Source organism: Glossina fuscipes, unplaced genomic scaffold (assembly GCF_014805625.2).
Source record: "Glossina fuscipes isolate IAEA_lab_2018 unplaced genomic scaffold, Yale_Gfus_2 61594, whole genome shotgun sequence".
In the NCBI taxonomy this organism is placed as follows: Eukaryota; Metazoa; Arthropoda; class Insecta; order Diptera; family Glossinidae; genus Glossina; species Glossina fuscipes.
In genome coordinates this window covers 1,437,315-1,457,411 of record NW_024003803.1, presented here as the reverse complement: position 1 = coordinate 1,457,411, position 20,097 = coordinate 1,437,315, and the positions used below count along the sequence as shown (strand labels likewise).

Here is a 20,097-nt window from a genome sequence, read left to right as displayed (position 1 = left end):
GCAATTCTTCGTCAGCGGGTGTAAGCACAATGCATGAGAAAATAGAACTTGGAAGAAAAATAATGTTATTCATATACAAAAAGTACCTAAACCATAATTTTTGTTTGCACGTATGTTTTTTCCAAGACTGGTAGTCTTTATATGCGAAACAAGGAATAAGTAGAGAAAAAAGAAGAAAGAGCGATATTAAAAATGAGATTGAAAACATCATTTAGTGGCTCCGTTCTCAATACGAAAAGAAAATAAGCTTTTACAGATTTGTCATTGTTACTCGAACATTTATTGCCTTTTCCGAGAATGTTAGTCTATAAAAGGTGGCGACATTTTCAAAAAGTCGACTTAGAGTTTAGATTGCGTTCATCGAGTACGTTTGCATGTTTTTCTTGCTTACTTAAACCAAAAAACTCAATGGGCAAAAAAGATAGTGTATAATAACACGTTACTAAAAGGTTGCTCGCAAAGTGTTGTTTTATTAAAGGAAATCTGGCAAAATTTAAACGAGTGCTCGTAAAGCTGTTGTGATGGCGTCAACAGCTGTTGTTTTATATATTCTTATATGTCTATTTAGTTTAAGTAAAGTAATAAAAGCAGGTAAGTACTTCAAAGTAGTTAAAAATCGTCTTAAGAAAATGTTCTCAGTTCTAATTGGAACTCTTTCGAATTAAGAGGTTCCATTCAAAGTTAGATAGTTTAGATAAGTTATTTCAAATAAAAATAAGACAGTTGTGTTCGTCTTTGAACGTACCCTTAATATGTTAGGGGAAAGGCAAATTATAGCTTTTGCCGATTGCGGTTGCGTTTGCAAATGTATCGGCCTGTTCTTGCAACGACGTTTTAAATGAACTTTAGAAATATTTGCGGAAATTTTAGATTAAAGACTATTATTGATTGCAAATCGCAATTTGTCATTCCTGGAGAAAGCCCAGGTTCTATCTTTATTTGCCATCCAGCCTCTATTTTTTTTATTACGTATCGGCGATTACAACTACAGGTGGTGGGCAAACACGCAAATAGGCAGGCCGGTAAGAGTAAATAGATGCAAAATCTTATGCTGGTCAAGAATATCATATTATATTCTCTTCCTAGGTTTTACGTATGTTATTTCTGAGTGTTATATACGGAAGAATCATTCTAATATAATAGCATCCGGGTGGGCATGGAACTAATCCTACACAGAGTGCGTAGATACCATTTTATAAATTTATTGTGAATTATAATAATGTGAGCGCACCCTTAGGCTCTTGAGTTTCGAACCTTATATCTTAGTTTTAAACCAACTCGATAAATTTCAATAAAATTTTATTGCAATTAAAAAAAGTGAATATTAACTGCTTTATGCGTATCTATGGGTTTGTTTTTCGGATTTGTAACGAAAACAGAATTTTTTAAGTACTGTTACGCATTTTTAAGTTCTACGAGCATTTTACAGGTGTAAATCATTTGGAAAAAAACATCAGAATGTGCATATATGGCCCCATTATTATGATTTGATATCACTAGGTTTTTAGCTCATATATAATATATTACAGATTATTATCTGGAAACATCAGTAGAAATTCTTAAATTGTTATCAACTGCTTTGATTTCCTAAAAGGTGAAAATTACATTGGGGCAATCAGGAAGAAAGTATGATAACAGTAACGAAAATATTTAAATTCCTGGTTTTATGTTTCGATGCATCTGTGATTGAATGGTACAAGAGTTTTTTAACACTGGCTTGCAACGTTTTTATACAAAAGGATGTAATATTTACCTTAGAGACCCGAATAAGTCTAAGATAGATATATATGCTTTTTTTAAAATATATACGTTACCATTCATAGATATTTATATACCAATTTTCCTTACTTTTCAATTCCAGTTGCCTACAGATATGATTAAATTATTTTCAATTAGCATATAATGGATTGAATATATTATATAGTACAAATGTGTTGACAACAATGACAGATGTATTATAACGCAAACTATACAAAAAATAATTGTTAAAAGTTCAAAGTTTGCAAAAAGTTCCAATGTAATTGTGAGATAAACACATGAGAAATTAGTAATCTAACCCTAAATCTCTTTTTCAGTCTCGCACACTATGCGTGCACTAATTACTTTATATGCGTATTATCTGCACTAATAGCTTATTTCGATCGTCGAACACTGCCTTTTCCGATAATTAAATTTCTAAAAGACTTTTGCAGTGAATTAATAAAGTGAACACTGACATTGATGTAATAATGAATTGCTCTATGCCATTAAATTCCTTCTTATAAATAAATGCACAATCGCGGCGATAATTATCGCAGACTTCATTGAGGTTGAAACTTTGGTATTCGTCTCTTTCTCTGCTTATTATCCTAGTTACCAAAATCGCACCAGTTACACATACGAATTCTTACTTGATTTCTGTGAACCAAAATTAAAAAAGGATAACAAGCTGTAAGTTGAAAGTCAATAAAAATACTTTCCTTTAAAAAGATATTGATCTACAATTTGATACAAATATATATCTGAAAATGCCGTAGAAAACAACTTTCATTAGCCATTGACCATACCGCAATTAATAACGGACTGTAGCTTTTAATTACGTACCTTGGATAAAGAATAATCAAAATTTAACATAAGACGAAGAATAAGTTCTAGACTATCAATCGCTGACAACTGTTTTGGAGGCACATCGGTTTCATCATTGTTGTGTTTTGTACGCTAATCAAATTTAATTATCACCTTACTTTATCGTTATTGAAATCATCGCATTACATATTTATTTACCTCCTTTTTTATATTTCTACTTAACCATTTTCAGAGTCAAACTGTAACAACAGCTGTACAGAAGATGAAAATCTTTTTAAATATCGAGATGGTCATGTATACGAATACGTCTTTGACAGTGCTATGGCTGTTGGAATTAAGACAAGCGACAACTCCCAAAATGACGACACGAGTATGAGGATTTCTGGTGTGGCGAAGATTTTCGTTGAGCATAATTGTGGCTATACACTACAAATAGGATCTTTCAAAGTTTCGGCCGCAGAAGCAATTCAAAAAAAAATTATGCAAAACATACAAAAACCTGTTCATTTTACTATGGTGAACGGCAAACTGAATGCAGAATTATGCGTTGCTGATGCTGGAGAAAATTCATATTCTCTGAACATTAAAAGGGCCATTATTAGTATGTTTCAATCAAATCCGGACGCTAAATACGAAATTGATGTTTTTGGAGAATGCCCCACGCGTAGTTCGGTGGCGCAGGTTGGCTCAATTAAAATTGTGAACAAATCACGAAACTTGAATAGCTGCGTTTATAGACAAGTCGTTAAGAGTAGCTTTTTACGTAATATTGTCAACATTAAATCAGGGTCTAGCGTAAATACCAACGCTCTTCTAGATGCGAGCTTTGCCAAGGAGTCAAAAATTGAGAATGGGATTATCAGCTCAATTGAAGTAACTGAAGAATATACTTTCGGCAAAAAAGTCGTTGGGAAGACAGGACTAACTGTATATGCTAAAGTTAAAACCGGCATGAGAGTTAAAAGTTTGACTGGTTCACCATCGACAGCTCCAGTCTATGGCTCACGTTCCGCGTCAATTATCTTCCAAGAACCTGAAACGTATACTGCAAAAAATACCGCAGCCGTTAAAGCTATTTTTGGAGAACTTATGGAACACGTAGAAGATCACGTAAAACTTGGGAGTGCCAACGGTTTTGTTGAGTTAATACGATTAATGCGTGCATCGGATACGGATGTCCTGATGGAACTGAGTGCTTTTCCTCACCAAAAGCAGGATTTGGCTCGACGTGTGTACCTAGATGCTTTATTTCGCACTGGTACTTCAGAATCGGCGCGAGCTATAATAAAGCAATTCAATAAAATGACCGAGAAAGAAAAGACAATTGCAATGGAAGCATTGAAGTCGGTTGAAATTGTAGATAGAGATACACTGAATTTGGCAGCGGTACGATAATTATGTATAATTAGATATACAGTTTGTAACCTATCCTTCTACTATTTGGACAAACCCCTTGCTACTTCTAAGAAAATATATTCTTGATAAGGATGTTAGTTTGACTCGTACATCTGTCTGTAGCTTTAGTTCTGAATTTCTCGAAAAATGATATAAGAACTCCAAAGTCGGTACTTATTTTCATGGTTCAGTTCTACAGACTTAATTTGAGAACGAGCGCAAAAAGTTGCAACTCAAGATGGAAAACGTCTGAATAAAGAAATCGAGGGTGCAAATTATTCTTATCAGTTCATACTTAAAATTTAACACCCAGTTATGTAAACGGTCAGCGACAATTAAACAATTACAAATTAATTTATTTACTTTGAGTAGCCCATATTTAAGATTGTGTAATTCCTAAATATGTATAATACGTAAACACGTAAAATCTTTATTTTATTTTTACCTTCTGCGTGTCTGCGCTTTTTTTCTTTTTTAGAACCTAATAAATCCAAACGCACCCAAGGAAACGTACCTTGCTCTCGGAATGATGGTGTCAAATTTTTGCACACGCAACAGCTGCCATCAAGGAGAAATTGATATGATCTTCAAGAAAATCTCGGATGTATTAAAAAAAACCCATTGCAAGGCGAACACAAGAAATGAAGAAAACCGCTTATTGTTCTTATTGAAAGGCATCGAAAATGCCAAGCACTTGGCGAAAATGGTTAACTCATCGTTACTCGAATGCGTTAGTGAAGGCCGTTCTAATCGTATACGAATTGCTGCCCTTCAAGCATTCTCGTCAGCGGACTGTGATATTAGTTTACAAAAAAAAGCGATGGAATTGCTATCAGACCACAATGAGGATTCCGAAATACGTATTAAGGCTTTTTTAGCGGTAATAAAATGCCCTTCTGGAGAAGCAGCCAATGAATTAACAACCATCGTTAACAGTGAACCTGTGCATCAAGTCGGTGGTTTTATCACGTCAACCTTGAAGCTTATACGAGATTCGGCAGATGAATCGCGGTCCGTGCAACGTGAACATTTTGCAAACATACGCATTACTAAAAAGTTTCCTATAGACCTCAGACGTTATAGCTACCATGGAGAATTTTCAGAAAACCTCTTAGGATCTAGTGTTAATTATAAATTAATTTATTCCCAAACTGGCTTCTTACCGCGTTCTTCCGCTCTCGATATCAAAACAAAAATTTTTGGCTTCGATTTGAATGTTTTTGAAACTACTCTTCGCATGGAAAATATCGAAAATATTTTGCAATTTCTGATGGGTCCAAAGGGTGTAATAAACGAAAATCGTAACAGCATGCTAAAATTAGACGAATACACTCATCCGGCCGCACGTAAAAGACGTTCAATTGTTGATGAAGCAGCAAAAGCAGCGAAGAGATATAAAACCTACGGTAGCAAATTTTCCAGTGATGTTAATTTAGATATTTCTTTAAAATTATTTGGCTCCGAAATGATGTTCTTGAGTTTGGGCGACGATCTACCTAACTCGTTTGAAGATATTTACAAACAAATTTCGTTCGCAATTGATAAAATTAAAAACGAATTGGGAAGTTACGGGAAAGAATTCATTAATCATGATTTATTTATGGACACAACTTTTAATTACCCTACGGCACTAGGCGTGCCGTTGGAACTATCTCTCCAAGGGTTTGCAGCCAGTAAAGTGAACTTCGCCATTGCTGTGGACATCGACTCAATGTTTGTTCAGGGTGCTTATCTCAATAAAAAATATAAATGTAAAATTGAACCGAGTATAGATGTTAATTTGATGGTGGGCTTAGGTTTTAACGCCTACGTACTTTCCACTGGAGTTAGCACCTCAGTTAATATGCATTCAGCCACTGGAAATGCAATTGAACTTGCATTTATCCACGAAGGTGCTGGTATCAACATGGAGTTTGAAATGCCACGCGATAAAATAGAATTCATCAACATTAAAGTTACACATTCGTTTTATATACAGGAAAATGATAAACCCATTGACAAAAGACTTATTTTAAATAGAGATAACAAGGATCCAAATGGAATTCAAATGGAACGCTGCTATAATCAATTGGAAAGTTTAGGTAATTTTTTTTAAATTTTCTTGGTTATGGTTCGACAAAATACATAAAATTTGAGAATGTGAACAAAAGAAAATTAAGAAATTTGAGCAGCCAATATCTTTGGCTTGAGATTGTGGGCCGTAATTGGGGCTGACTTGTATCCTCCAATCTAAGGATTCAAGTGACTAATTGCGACTCCTTTGTGTGCAACGGAAGGATTTTCTATATATGTTGTTATCCAAGTTGTGTTTTATGCGTATTTATTTTATTTATTGTTTGCTTATAGGTATTAAGCCCTGTGTTAGCAGGTTGGGTAGTTTAAAACCGGAAGACGATGCAACTTTACCATCGGAGTTCATATTCAGCTTCCACGTCACGAGTGTAAAGAAATTTAATATTAAAGGGTACCGCAACAATGCAGAAGTCAATGTGGAACAATGGAAATTAGATTATAGCACACCCGAAGGAGCACATGATACTTCCTTAACGGTTGAAATTGGGACAAAGTCTCGTTTTTATGGCCGCGTTTGCATAGAAAACATGAAACAACATTACGGGTTGGAAGCCGGTGTGAGCAACAATAACCATGAGTTAGTTATTTACGTACAACACGAAAAGGGCAAAGACATAAAAAAAAGCAAGGTGGGATTTATGAAAAGTGGTAACGAATATCGTCCTGTTATTGAAATACGAAAGCTAAACGGTGGCTTCTCTGATGAACTGAATGGCTATAAAGTAGATGGCAGAGTGATTGTAGCTTCTGGTGACGGAGAGGGAGCTACTAAGAAATATAACTTTAATAATCTGCAAGTTATGGACAAAGAAAATGAGGGCATGATAATTAATGGTTGGGCGAATATAGGTAAAACATCATTAAATACTCAGCTGTTCGTAAAAATACCTAAGGATAGCACTTATACCGTGGAGGGTAATTTCGAAGTTAGCGAGGTTTATAGTGCTGGCTTCTTCATTAGTGACGAAAACTCACCAGATCACATATATGGAGCCTCAACCAGCATACGAGTAATTGATCAGCTCGTTAATATAAGCATATTAGCTAACTATGCGAAATATGAATTCGCAGCGAACAACGAACTGGAATATATTAAACAAGGCGACAATCCAAGCATTTCTTCTAGCAAGTTTGCCAACTCAGTAAGCCTAAAATGTTCTGAAAAAAATCTGATTTTCTTAAAGCTCTCTGGTCTAACAGAAGGCGAAAACAAATTTGAAATAGTTGCCGATATGAACATACAAGGACAGAAAAAAAAAAAAAATGGATCGCTAAGCGTTAAGTTTGCCGCACATCAACGTGCAAAAAATGACTATTCCTTAAGTATTTATGGGAAATTAAATGATAATTTTGTAGATCTGACGGCGGTATGTGACGTAACCGGCAATCAATACAATTGGGATAATTCACTTTCAACAAGTTCGGGGACGCTTATAACCCTTAAAGGCAAAATAAATCAATCACTTAAGCTAATTTTTTTGGCGGATTCCGATGTGGTTGTTGATTTGCAAGGCACAACTAGATTTAGTAATAAAGATTCACAGTCTAAATGGAATTTGAAAATAAACGGCGCGGAAGATAAAACCATTGTTGACTTTAATTTTCTTAAAAATAAAGAAGAGGTTGTAAAGTTGAATTTTGAGAAAACAATCTCGGAAGAGAAGCTTACCGCTGCCGAGTTTAATCTGCTTGCACACGATTTTCTGGACGTAAAAGTTGATTTCAAGGTAAGCAAAATCGGTAAAGGAGAATTAGTGGCTGTAATTGAGTCACCTAAGCATAAAAAACAAGTGGAAGTGAACTCTAATTTCCATTTACAAAATCCTAAGTATGATGTTGAAGTTTTGCTGGTATGTGATAAAGAAAGAAAACTTTTCGTGAAAAGTGATAATGTGCTAGACAGAACTGCTCAGATATATCGAACGAAGAACATCATGCAGTCAGGAGGAAAACAAACGTCTTTCGATGCTAATACAGTTATCAAAGGATCCAGTTACGTGGACGGCGATATAGACGCTAATTTTGTGTTTACCTCCTCCGAAGGGCGTATATTGGACGGGACGTTTAAACAAAAGATGACTACTAATATCAAAACAGGTTTAACACATGGTATTGCCGAAATTAATTTAAGTGATAATTTATCAAGTAATGGACCAAAGCAATCTCTAATACTGATGGGTAAGGTGGACAAAGTTGATATTAAAAAGAAGGAATTTTTGATGAACTTTGAAATTTTGTACACGAATTTGCTCAACCAAAAACTGCAAATTATTGCGCAAACCAAGAACTTGGCCAAACAAAAATCAAATGCAGCAATTCACTTTTCGACCAAAGTATCCGGAGATTTAACAGAATCACCAATTACAGCAAGTTTTATCGTAGATGAGTTTTCCCCTGCACATGCCGTGCTTAAATGGGACTTTAAATATGGATCGGAAATTCAAACCCACTGTAGCTGCAATTATCACGTAAGCGAGTTGGATAAACCTGCCACATATGCAATCCAGATGCAAGTGCAAAAATCAAACAGCACATGGAAAACATTTGATCTTTCTAGTAAGGGCCAGTATCAAAATAACAAACAACAAACTTTTTTCGAATTGACTCTCGATGAAAAACTTGGCTCTGGTGATTTCTTGAGATTTAACACTGCCTCAAAAATATTGACTAATAAAAGCGCGAATGCGTTGTTGTTATTTGAAATAGCTTCGAATCGCATGGAACCTTTGAAAATAGAGGCTAAAAGTGAACATGCCACCGTTTCCGATGAGGGTAGTACGGATGGCGAAGTTTTACTGTCGCTTAACTATGGTAGTCAGTTCGGCAAGATTACTAGCAAATACAAGTCTAGCAAAAGTGAGATTATCAAACACAGCTACTTTTTAGACACAAGTTTTGACGCAATGAAAAGTCTCGAAATTAACATAAATATTGTTAGCGGTTACCACTGGGGTGTTGAAGTAAAACATAATGAGGAGCCTTACGCAGTAGACTTAGAGCTATTCGGTGGAAAACCAAAAAGAGGATTCGATATGAAAATTACGTTACCCAACGCAAATCCCATTTTAGTGGTAGTCATTCATGAAATTGTGGACTCTCATAAATTTAAATTACAAATGGACATACAAAATTTTTTAAATTTAGACTTTAAGTTAAATAGTGAAGCTTCATACAATAACTCCGATGATTTTTATCTAGTAGCCAGGTGGAGTTCAGCTAGATTGCAGTTAAACAACTACGATCTTATGTTACGCACAGAAAACAAAGTCTTAAACATAGAATTGAAGCACACTCAGAATACTGTGTTTAAAGGAGCAATTTCCTATGCAATTTCTAAAGAAAACCATAAATACATATATGAGGGTCAGGGACAAATTGAACATAGGGGAGCAACAAAGACTGGAAATTTTAAGCTGATAAGTGAAGTCTACGAATTAGCTACCGATAAAGAAATAGGCTTTGCATACACTTTTAGCGGGAATGTAGGCGGTGCGCATGGCGTGTCGACAGTTAAAATGACCAACAAAGATTTAATTCTTAAATTATCTATTTGCGAAGAAAAAAAACAATGTACCAATGCTCAATTGTTGGCATCAAATGATATGGTGTCAGAAAACTCAAACATTCAATCACTTTTAATTTTATTGGACTTACGTGAGCTTGGTTTTCCTTATGAACTAGAATTACAGTCAAAAAATACTCGCGATGGCTTCAAATTTCGTTACATTTTGGACATGAAGGTAATGTTTAATAGCAACCTGAATTATCAACTACTTATTACTTTACAACCCTCTAACGGCAAAGTACAACTTAAACTTCCTACACGGGAGATGTTATTAGAAATGCATCAACAATATCCACAAGCGGGCCAGCTTATGGGACATTACAAAAGCTCTTTATCCTTATATACGAACAAAAGCAAAAAACCCAATGAAGTTATTCGGCTTTTGGCTCAGGCAGACATTAGTGGCTCTGATTGGGTTTCTTTAAACTTAAAAAGTTTGCTTAAATTCGAGCACCCTGCAATTCAGCCATGTTCAATTTCCACTACATTGGAAGCTGATCGTAATAAAGAGTTAGTTGATCTTAACATAGTTTTTGATGTATTCAAACTACCGGAATATCAAGTTATCATAAGCAGTCGCTTGGAAAATATTGCACTACCAAATGGTTTTAACATAACAGCTCAGCAAACGTTGAGTTCTGATGGCTTTGATATCCAATACCAATCAGCTGGTCATGCGGCATTCAATGTGGAAAATAAAGAACTAAGCATAGGAGGTGAACTAATTAATGTAGCTGGTGGTGTTAAATCTACCATTTTATTTTTGGGATCTCCCACTAAAATTGAAATATTGGCCTATGGGTTAAATGAAGAATTGTTAAAATTAATTATTAGCGTTAAGCAGATAAAACCTTCAACTAAAATCCACGGTAAGCTGCAAGTATTGGGTACAAAAGCTATAGAAATGACAAGTGAATTGCAGTTTGGATTGGCCAAACTGAATGTGGAAAGAGCGGAATTCCTTCATCTAGATGTGTTATTAGCTATGGGTAAAGAATTAAAACTAAAAGCCAACGAGGCCGGTAAGGAATTGATTAGCGTCACTGTTAATCTAAACCCCAGCAATTTCCTAGATTCAACTTTTATTTGCAACAAAAGGGATATAGAGGAATTCGTAGAAGGATTACAACACAAATATAAGGAGGAAAGCAGCATGGTTTTACTTAAAATGAAGGAGCGTTACGACACATCATATATAACGAGTGAGCAAGACTTAATTAACAAAATTCGTGCTAATGTAATCGATTTTAAGGAACTGAGGCCAAATATCGATGAAATTCTCAAAGAAGTAGAGCACGATTCAGCGCTGAAACAGCTCTTAGAAATATAGTAAGCAAAACCATTATTCTTTATACGATATGTTTCTTTAATTTTTATGTTTGTGTACCATTTCAGCCACGAATTTGAGGGAAAGCTTTTGAAATTTGTCGAGGAATCGCGCAAACTACTTCACGAAATAAGTGAAAAGACGACTAAAACCGTTCAGTATATGCGGTCCAAATTCAAGGAAATGTTCCATGACGTTATAGTACCGGCAATCCAAAATACCACCGAGGATGTCCTCATAATTTTTAAACTAATTTTTAATACTTTTGCTGACGTAGTAATGAATTCATTCGATATCTTTTTTAAAGTCTTCAGTGAATATGAGCCAATGGTTAAGGAATACGGTAAAGTGGTGGCAGAATTGTTAAAACCTTCCTACGAAGCCGCTGAAGAATTGTATAAATTTTCATTGGATATATTAGATGATTTGCCTAAAAACTTGCAAGAACACTTAACCATTATTAAAGATTTGCAGCTAGAACTTAAACGTATGTTTAAAAAACTTCGCTTTGAAGAGAAGATCTTCAAATTTTTGAATTGTATTTTGGAAGAACTCAGTTTGTTACCCTTAAATGCGGATATCCTAGATTTACTGAGAAAATTGCAAGAATATACATCTGCCAAGCTTACAAATCACCCGGTGGATGACAAATCATATGCTGAAGAGTTTCTGCATTTGCTCCTAAAGACGTTACGTTCTTCTTTGGTAGTCGATGCATTTACTATAAGCACTAGTAAACTCCCATGGGATAACATATTTTTCACCTATCCTTCCTCTTTCAATATATTTGACGATTTGCCAAATCTTTTAACATTCCGCGTTAGTGTACTAAACTTTATATTCAACGAAAATTTTGAGTATCTACTATCGCGTGATTTTTGGCGATCTGTTATCTTCTTCGAAGGCTTCCATTTGAGTGGTCATTTGACGGAGGGACGTCATCTGTTCACCTTTGATGGTGTTTACGTAAACCTTAATGGCAATTGCAAATATATTTTAAGTCAAGATTCTTTGAATAACAATTTTAGCGTTATCGCGCAAGTTAATAATAAATTGAAGTCGCTTTATCTAACGGATAGGGAAGGTCAATTTTTGGAATTAAATGATGCCGGCGTCTTAAAATTCAATGGAAATCCTGTCGAATTTCCCCTGCATGAAAACGGTATGCATGCTTGGCGGTTGCATTACACAATTTACTTGCACTCTGAGTACGGGGTCTCTGTTATGTGCACAGCTCATCTAAAGGTATGCCATATCGACGTAAATGGTTTTTATAAGAGCAAACTACGCGGACTTTTAGGCAATGGCAATGCAGAGCCTTTTGATGATTTCACACAAATGGATGGTACTATAGCCAGAAATACAATCAATTTTGTGCATGGTTACGGGTTAGGTAAATGTAATGTTGCGAGTCTTACAGTAAACGTTAATAATATGTCACATACGGATATATGTAATCACCACTTTGGCTACAAATCTCCTCTAGCAATCGGTTATTTGATTAAAGATCCCATTTTGTTTAAAGCAGCTTGCGACCAAGCTGTCGCATCAGTACCTGACAAAGATAAGGAGACGGCCGCCTGTAATATTGCATTGACTTATGCCTCGGTTATCAAAAAACAATTGGACCACACCTTCATATTCTTACCACAGCGGTGCCTTAAATGTGGGGGTGCTCCTGGTCAACGTGACTTGTTTGAAGATTTTATTGTGAAGACTCCAGAAAGTAGTGCGGATATAGTTTTTGTGGTTGATGTGGATGTCTCGGATAAGCAAATGACAAATCTCATCGCACCCGTCATCCCTGAGATTCGTAAAGCCTTAAAGGTTCGTGGCTTTACTGATGTTCAAATCGTTGTAATTGCCTTTAGCAGTGGTCAACGATATCCTGCCATTCTTACTAGCGATCAGGGAAAGCTTAATTATCACGGTAATTTAGCTAACGACAAAAAAAAAATCAAAGGACCCAAACCACTATTTTCGGACTTTAACATTTCCGAAACAGCCTTGACTACCGATAAAACAACATACATTCTGGAAATGTTAGAGAAATTTCTTAAGAATCTTGTACCTAAGTCAGATGAGGTGGCCTTCAATTTAGCTTTGGACTATCCATTTCGGCCTGGAGCGGCAAAAACCATTGTTGCCGTATACGGCAACGAATTGCCGTATGATAATTTTTTGACGGTTCTTCGAGCTCATTTAAGCAACCTTGCGACTGATTTCAATGGAGCTCTACTTCATGTTATAACACCTGTAAAAGGCATGTCTTTGGAAGGGGTGGAAGCCGAAAAATTGATAGGTAAGTGAAAAGCAATCGCAGGGCATTAACTTGCGTTTCTGAACGTTTCTTTTTTACTAAGTCTTGATCAACGAGTTTTGTGTATTTGCAAAAATATAATTGTCGATATGATATGCTTTCAGTGATATTCGACATCATCTAATCAAACTTTTGCAATCCATGGTGAATATGATGTAAGACTAAACATAACATTCAAATTGAAAGAGTTCATATTATTCGATATTGTTAAACTAATCTAACTTGGGAAACAAACGTTTCGTGACAATAACCTTAACTTCCTTAGACATAAATTAAACGTTGAAGGACATTTAAGTTAAAAAAAGCTTATCTAACTCAGCTTAATCCAACTGAAATTGCAAAGTAAAGATAGGTGTTTAACTAGTTAATAATGACATAAAATTACTTTTGTTTGCTCTTATTACTTGCAGGTTTCAATTCTCGCTTGGTTGCCACCCTTGATGGCAAAGACGCGAAAAAACGCCAAAAATTACAATATGAAAGCAGCAAGAGCATTGATTTTGTTCTAAATAAAGGCGGCTGGATATTTGATATGCAAAACTTTGAGGAATTGAAACCTCCAGACCATATCAAAGTGCTCAACCAAGTAGCGAATTCAATTGCTGACACACTCTTCAAAACAGAAATGGTCAGTAAATGTAGTTGTATGCCGATTTATGGTATTCATTCGCAACACAAATGTGTAGTGAAGTCCACTCATTTTGTGGCAAATAAGAAAGTTAAATCCTAAGATTTATCGAAATTTTAATTTATTTAACGAAAACTATTTGAGAAACGATTTTATTTGCAATAAGAGTTTCCTCGATAATAATTGAATAAAATAAATAAAATTAAACGGATATTAGGTTTACATAGTTCATTTTTTTGTATATACATTAATTTACACACAAGAAGCGAATTTTTTATACTTGCAACTGTCGTTAAGATTCGAACTGTAGTACCTGTATCATGGACACCCACATTCGTCCACCACCATTTTTGGCAGATCGCGCTTAATTATACCCTCGTCACCATAGTAAATCAGTGACATACTAGAGAATTTAATCGGTGCACAACAAGGTTGCATGCCGTTTAAGAGACCCATTTTACGGTATTCTTCGATAAAGTGGGCATGAAACGTTTGAAACGTATCCGGTGTGCGGTAGGGTCCAGTGCAGTCTCCACGACAATAGTTTGCGAAATAACCTCGTGGCGCAATTATCCAGTCATCCCAACCGAGAGCCTTGAAAGATACATAAAAAGACTCCTTGCAACACTGTCCATGCAAAGCTCCATTACAGTTAATAGCACGGCGCCGTATTCGACGCTGGCGTTTGGTTTCCGTATGTAACACCAAAAATGGTCGGTTCGGATTCACGCTTTCCTTATTCGAGTCGATATCGACGCTTTTTATATACACAGTATTTTCGTTGTTTCCATTTTCATTGTGATATTTTACGATCTTATTAGATTTAAAGGGGCTGGTATCGTATGAATACTTCCTTTTTTCAACTATCGTTAGATTACGCTTCCCGCCAGAATTCAAATGGAAAGTATTCAGATTCTCATTTTCGGCATGAGTCAAGTTCGACCAATTTGCACCAAAAATGTCGTTGCCACTTACGTTGACAAGTTGTTGGCGTTGAGCTAGATCGACGTTACTGGAAAATGTATCGAATAATTGAAGAGTGTATAGTTTGCCACAACCTGTACAGTCTATAAGCAAGCGAAGTTTTTTAGTCTGATGGTGAGCATACCATCCTTTTACAGTTGAGGTCATATCAAACTTTTGCCATCCCAGTTGTGATGTATCGACTTCGAATGATCCACAGAATCGTGTTAACGGGTCGAAGACCTGACAAAAATGAAGATTGAAATGAAAATTTATATTATAATATCAAACATAAGTAAAAAAAGTCAATGTACAATTTGTTACATAAATTGTTTTTTGCATTAGTGTACGTATTGGAAGCTGAACGATACAGTTATCTGCTCTTCTTTATTAATGTAAAATTGTAAACGTCAGCGGAATATTAGATGGTTTTCAGCTGAAAAATACATTGTTTAGTTTTAAATATGATCAGAAAATATGGATTGTATATTATTGTATAATAAAAGGTCTTGAAGTTTAATTCTTTACAGCAAAATGTGTACTACAAGAAAAGATATGATTTACGCTGACAATAAAATAAACTTTATAAATATGTTAAGGTGAAAAGGTCTACTATTTAGATAAACGCCATCTTCCTTTGTTTTCGTAGTGGAATATTTCCAAGAATACTGGCAGGCTGTACAGATATGAACACTAACTCTTCTTATATTTTTAATAAATCTAATACAGTTGGCTGAGTACAATTAACGTAGAAACTATATCATTTTAAATAGGGGGGAGGTAACCATAATTTTGATAATTTTGAAATTAACAACAGTTCATTTTAAAATTTTACATTTCATTATTTATAGCATGAAGTAGAACCAGCTGTTATTTTAAATATACACTTCATATATATCCATACATTTGCGCTGATAAAAGAATTTACAATAGTACAAAAATAATGTGGTAAAACCACATTAGTTATAGTTCAGTGCTGCTAACGTCTCGCGGATAGATTTTACACAACTCACATTGTCATAATTTTTAATATATTGCACCGTTTTCTCGATTATTTGCGACAGTTGTCGTTCGAATCAATGCTTGGTGATGATTTCGCTAGATTGAATGGTTACTAATATAATTCAGTTTATCGTACCAACGGTGGTTTTATGGTTAATCTTAATGTTAGGTCATGTAAAAACTCTCCGCGATTTTTTCCGCGTGATGGTGTTAAGGCCTATATATCGGGCAACACTCACCTAATTGTCTCAAACGAATGTGTGCTTAAAAGCTTGCATTTTTTGTGAAGATAGTTTTCTAATTCTTTGCTCGTGTAAGAAGTTATGTTGATTTGACAATGAATGAAATATCTGAAGAAATACGCTATGTGATGCTTTGTTGATATAAAAAAGGTAAAAACGCTGGAAAAAAAAATTAATTAGTGAAGGTAAAAATGCTGAAATGAACGAAGTACCCAGGAGTAGCTCGCTCGCTTCCATTACGGAAATTGCGATGTCAAAGATGCACTTCGCTCTGGCCAAAAGGTCGATGAAACTTTGCAACTGGGGGCGCATGACCGGCACGCAAACTGTCAGGAATAGAAGCGGCATTAAACATCAGCCACATGACAGGTTGAAATCAGTTGAAAAGGGCAGCCTACAAAAGGAAGCTTAGAACAACGGAAACAACCGCGGAGTCTTTTTACATGAACCAATAGTTCACCTAATCAGCATAGTGGTTTTGTCCATTTGTTATCATTACTCTTAATAATTCAACAGCAATTTCTTGGGAAAGCGTGAAGTGACATGAAAACATTTTCCGAGAGTGTTTCCTTTTGACACAACTCATTATCCATTTGAAACTTTTAAAAACTATTTTGCCAACATTTGTACGCTTCCGTAAGTAACTTTTGTTCGTATTATTTATTAGCATTATTTATTGATTACCTTCATAATATATGCTTTACATAAATTATTTTCTTTGTAGCTTTGTAGGAAATTTTATCCTGAATGCATTCGAATTGAAATATTTCAATGAAATATCTGCTTTTGATGAGAAGCCCAACACCCCGTAAAGCATTTCTTAATGGACTTGCTCCAAAAAGTATTTCAAAGTGTTCTGTTTGTCTATTTTCAGAGGTTTTCCGTTCGTTTTTATACCCTACGCCACTTGTGCTATGGAGTATATTAAGTTAGTGGGGTCGTATGTAACACACAGAAGGTAGATAGACCCACCTTTCATAATACCGTTGGAGTCAGAATCATAATCTGAATTGATTTAAGCTCTTCTGCCCGGCTGTCCGTATGTCCGTCTGTAGTCTGTCTGTAAATAAGTGTTCAAGTTACAGGTCGCAATTTTTGAGATATTTCGATGGTATTTCGTACAGTGACATGTTTTGATTTAAGGAAGGTCGCTATTGCAAATGGTTCGCATCGATGCACGTTTTCGACCGCTCCGCAAATAACGCCCTATTCTGAAAAGTCGTTATACGGGTAAAGGTTGCAATTTTCAAAACTTCTCGGCAAAAGTGACTAAATAATAGTGTTTGGGCATTCTAAATTTGTATGGAGACTTTGGACTGGCTAGGGCTATTTTTGACACGTTAGGTTGCGTTTTGGGCCCGCTTCCCCCTAAATACGCACTTGAAAAATTTGCTTTTATATGGGAACAAGATATAATATTTGTGTGAATAAAAATAAGAATTGTGTTAGACAATGTAGTGTAAGGTATGTAATGGTCGACTTTGTCCGACTATTATGCTCTTATTTGTTAAAAACTTACGTTTCACTATAAGTGAGAGTGTATTCTGAAAATTACCAAATTAATCCATAGGTTTAGCTAAAACCGCTTATTACAATTGTTCTTGTTATACCATACACCATTTGCGTTATAAGGTTGTGTGGGTATTATGTTTGTGAGGAGGTATGTAACGCCAGGAAGCGCCTAGGATAGACCCAAATTAGAATCATTTTCGGAACCGATCAAACCTTGAAAATGTGTACACTGACGTGCCTTGACCCAAGGATAAACGCTTTTGAAAGTGGCTCGGATTGATAGAATTTTTTAATCGACGAAAGAGTCATTTTAGGAGGTCTTTATACTCTTCAAAGCCTATACAATATCGTCAATGTGGACATACCAAAGTTCAACGCCTTTTAGGGCTTCGTGCATAAAACGTTAAATTGTTTTTACGGCCTTACACAAACCAAATATCATTCTTGTAAATTTGAAACGTGCTATTGGTATGGTAAGGGCACTTTTGTGTATATTTACTTTTTTAACAGGTATTTGGGAATAAGTTCTCACCAAATCTATTTTAGAAAAGATCTTCTTGCCATGTAAATTACCTGGAAAATCGTGCTAACGTGGTGGAGGGTATTTATTTTGGAACAAGTGTGAAGCACTTGCCCATCTGCTCGTCGACGGACGATATATGCTTTATTGCATCAAATAATTGAATTTTCTTTGCATAGTTTTATGATTTTCAGGAGGTAATCTGCGCGGTTTATAATGAACCGGAGGTCCCTTCATTTCGATATGATAAGTCACTGCATATTTACCATCGGGTTGAATAGTGCCTTTAAATTCCGATAATAGAGGATAAAATGGATCGAACTTTGAGGAACTGAGAAACTTTTAATAGAAGAAATATCGTTCTTGATTGACATGAAACAAGGTGTGCTTAATTTTGGTATGGTACCAATGAGGCGTTTTAGCTTGACGTCGACAGGCAATCCAAAACTTTCTAGAAAGTCAGAACTGGTAATTGTAAATTTCCATATAAGTCATCGTCTTAAATTGTGGTTTAAATGAAAAACCTTTTCTCCGTAAGTGTTGAAAATTGAATTATTTGCAGGTTGAAGCTGGAATTGGTTTCGTTTAGAGTGCTTTTGTTAGAAAGATGGCGGAATTGCCGCCATCGATTTCTGTATCCATGAGGAACTTACCGTTTAAAGAATTATCTCGTACAAAATGGCAGCATATTTTAAATTTTCTTTCATTAGTTGCCTTGGATGAAGGATGTATTTGTTTTCCGTTTAATTTCTGCACAGTACTCGACATTTACTAGCCTTGATAGCAAACTTGAAATGATACCAACAAAATTGTTCGCATGACAAACACCGGCTGCAGACTATGTTTTCATTTCTTAGGCGGTCTTGGAACTTAATTCCATCGATACGTTTGGACAACTCAGTGATTTGGGCCTGGATATTACAAAGCATTTCCTTCGAATTCATCGAGATCTGAAGGACAATCTAATCTAATTGATTCTTGTCTTGCATAACCGCGATTTTGTCAAAGCTGTCTGAGCTGACTAGCAAAACGGCTCTAATCGTTGACGGTTAGCGTTGAAATCATAAAGATTTCAGCAGACCATCTGATACTTTTCCGAAAGATAGTTGACACATTTCACTTAAAAATGCTGAAGGTGTTTTATAACCAAGATGAATGTTTTCTAAGAATTTTTGTAGACTTTTTTTCGAAAACTTTAAATTAGTAATGGCTGTTTTAGGGCTTCATTCATTTTCAAATTCATTCTTAAATTTTCAACAATGTTAATTACTGCATTAAGGACATCGCTTTCAACAAAACTGACGATGGTACAATATCTGCTGGTATTCAAAGTAATTCCAGGTGTAAAAATTTGACTCTTCAATTAGCTGAATCAAAGATAGAGAGAAGGGTCTTCCATATAGACGGTACTTTTACAAGAATACGTAAAAAGTTGCTTGGAATGTCATTTTTGTGCAGTCGTAGGTCACTTCTTGGCTCGAATTTTTGCAAAATGTTTCAAGAAAAAGGTAAAAAGAGAATGCAGAAGCGTATGTTTTGGGTTCAAGCAGAAAATATGGTTGTTAATTTCTTCGTGAGAATCTATGTGCGGTTTTTAATCAAAAATAACCACTCAATAAGAAAATAGTCACGGAATTTTTTTTTATTTTTAGTAAGTTTTCATTTAACAAATTTAACAATTAATTTCAGGTCTGCCAACATTCTGCAAGCTTACTATCTTTTTTCCAACCTAAACAGGATTGGCATTCCTCTTAAAACTTAAATAGCTTCTAAACCAACCCAACTTACTACATTTTATGTCGATTGCGCATTAACTACTGTATTAACTTGTTTCTATCAATTATTTCGCTCTTGTAAAATTAGGAACACTGCAACTATAGGCCTTTTTTAATTTGGGTTGTTTTTCAGATACAAACAATACAACATTGAAAGCCGTTTCACAAGAATGATTATATCTAAATCCATATTCTTGAAGAACTATAATG

The 20,097-nt window shown here is 35.3% G+C and overlaps 2 protein-coding genes across 6 annotated transcripts in view; one reads left to right on the top strand and one right to left on the bottom strand.

Annotated features, from left to right (window-relative positions):
- Positions 1-367: 367 nt before the first annotated feature.
- Positions 368-14,009, top strand: LOC119643754 (apolipophorins). The gene is made up of 6 exons (XM_038043211.1): positions 368-591; positions 2,798-3,951; positions 4,439-6,041; positions 6,307-10,927; positions 10,994-13,227; positions 13,656-14,009. Exons 1-6 carry the CDS (start codon positions 522-524, stop codon positions 13,973-13,975), a joined length of 10,002 nt encoding a protein of 3,333 aa, XP_037899139.1. The 5' UTR covers positions 368-521; the 3' UTR covers positions 13,976-14,009.
- Positions 14,010-14,086: 77 nt separating this feature from the next.
- LOC119643755 overlaps positions 14,087-20,097 on the bottom strand; it is a 152,928-nt gene continuing 146,917 nt past the window's right edge. For all 5 annotated transcript variants that reach the window (XM_038043217.1, XM_038043216.1, XM_038043215.1 and 2 more), the window contains one exon: positions 14,087-15,079. In XM_038043217.1, the coding sequence (XP_037899145.1) occupies positions 14,192-15,079 (888 nt within the window). In that variant the 3' untranslated portion in view covers positions 14,087-14,191. The remainder of the gene's footprint in view (positions 15,080-20,097) is intronic.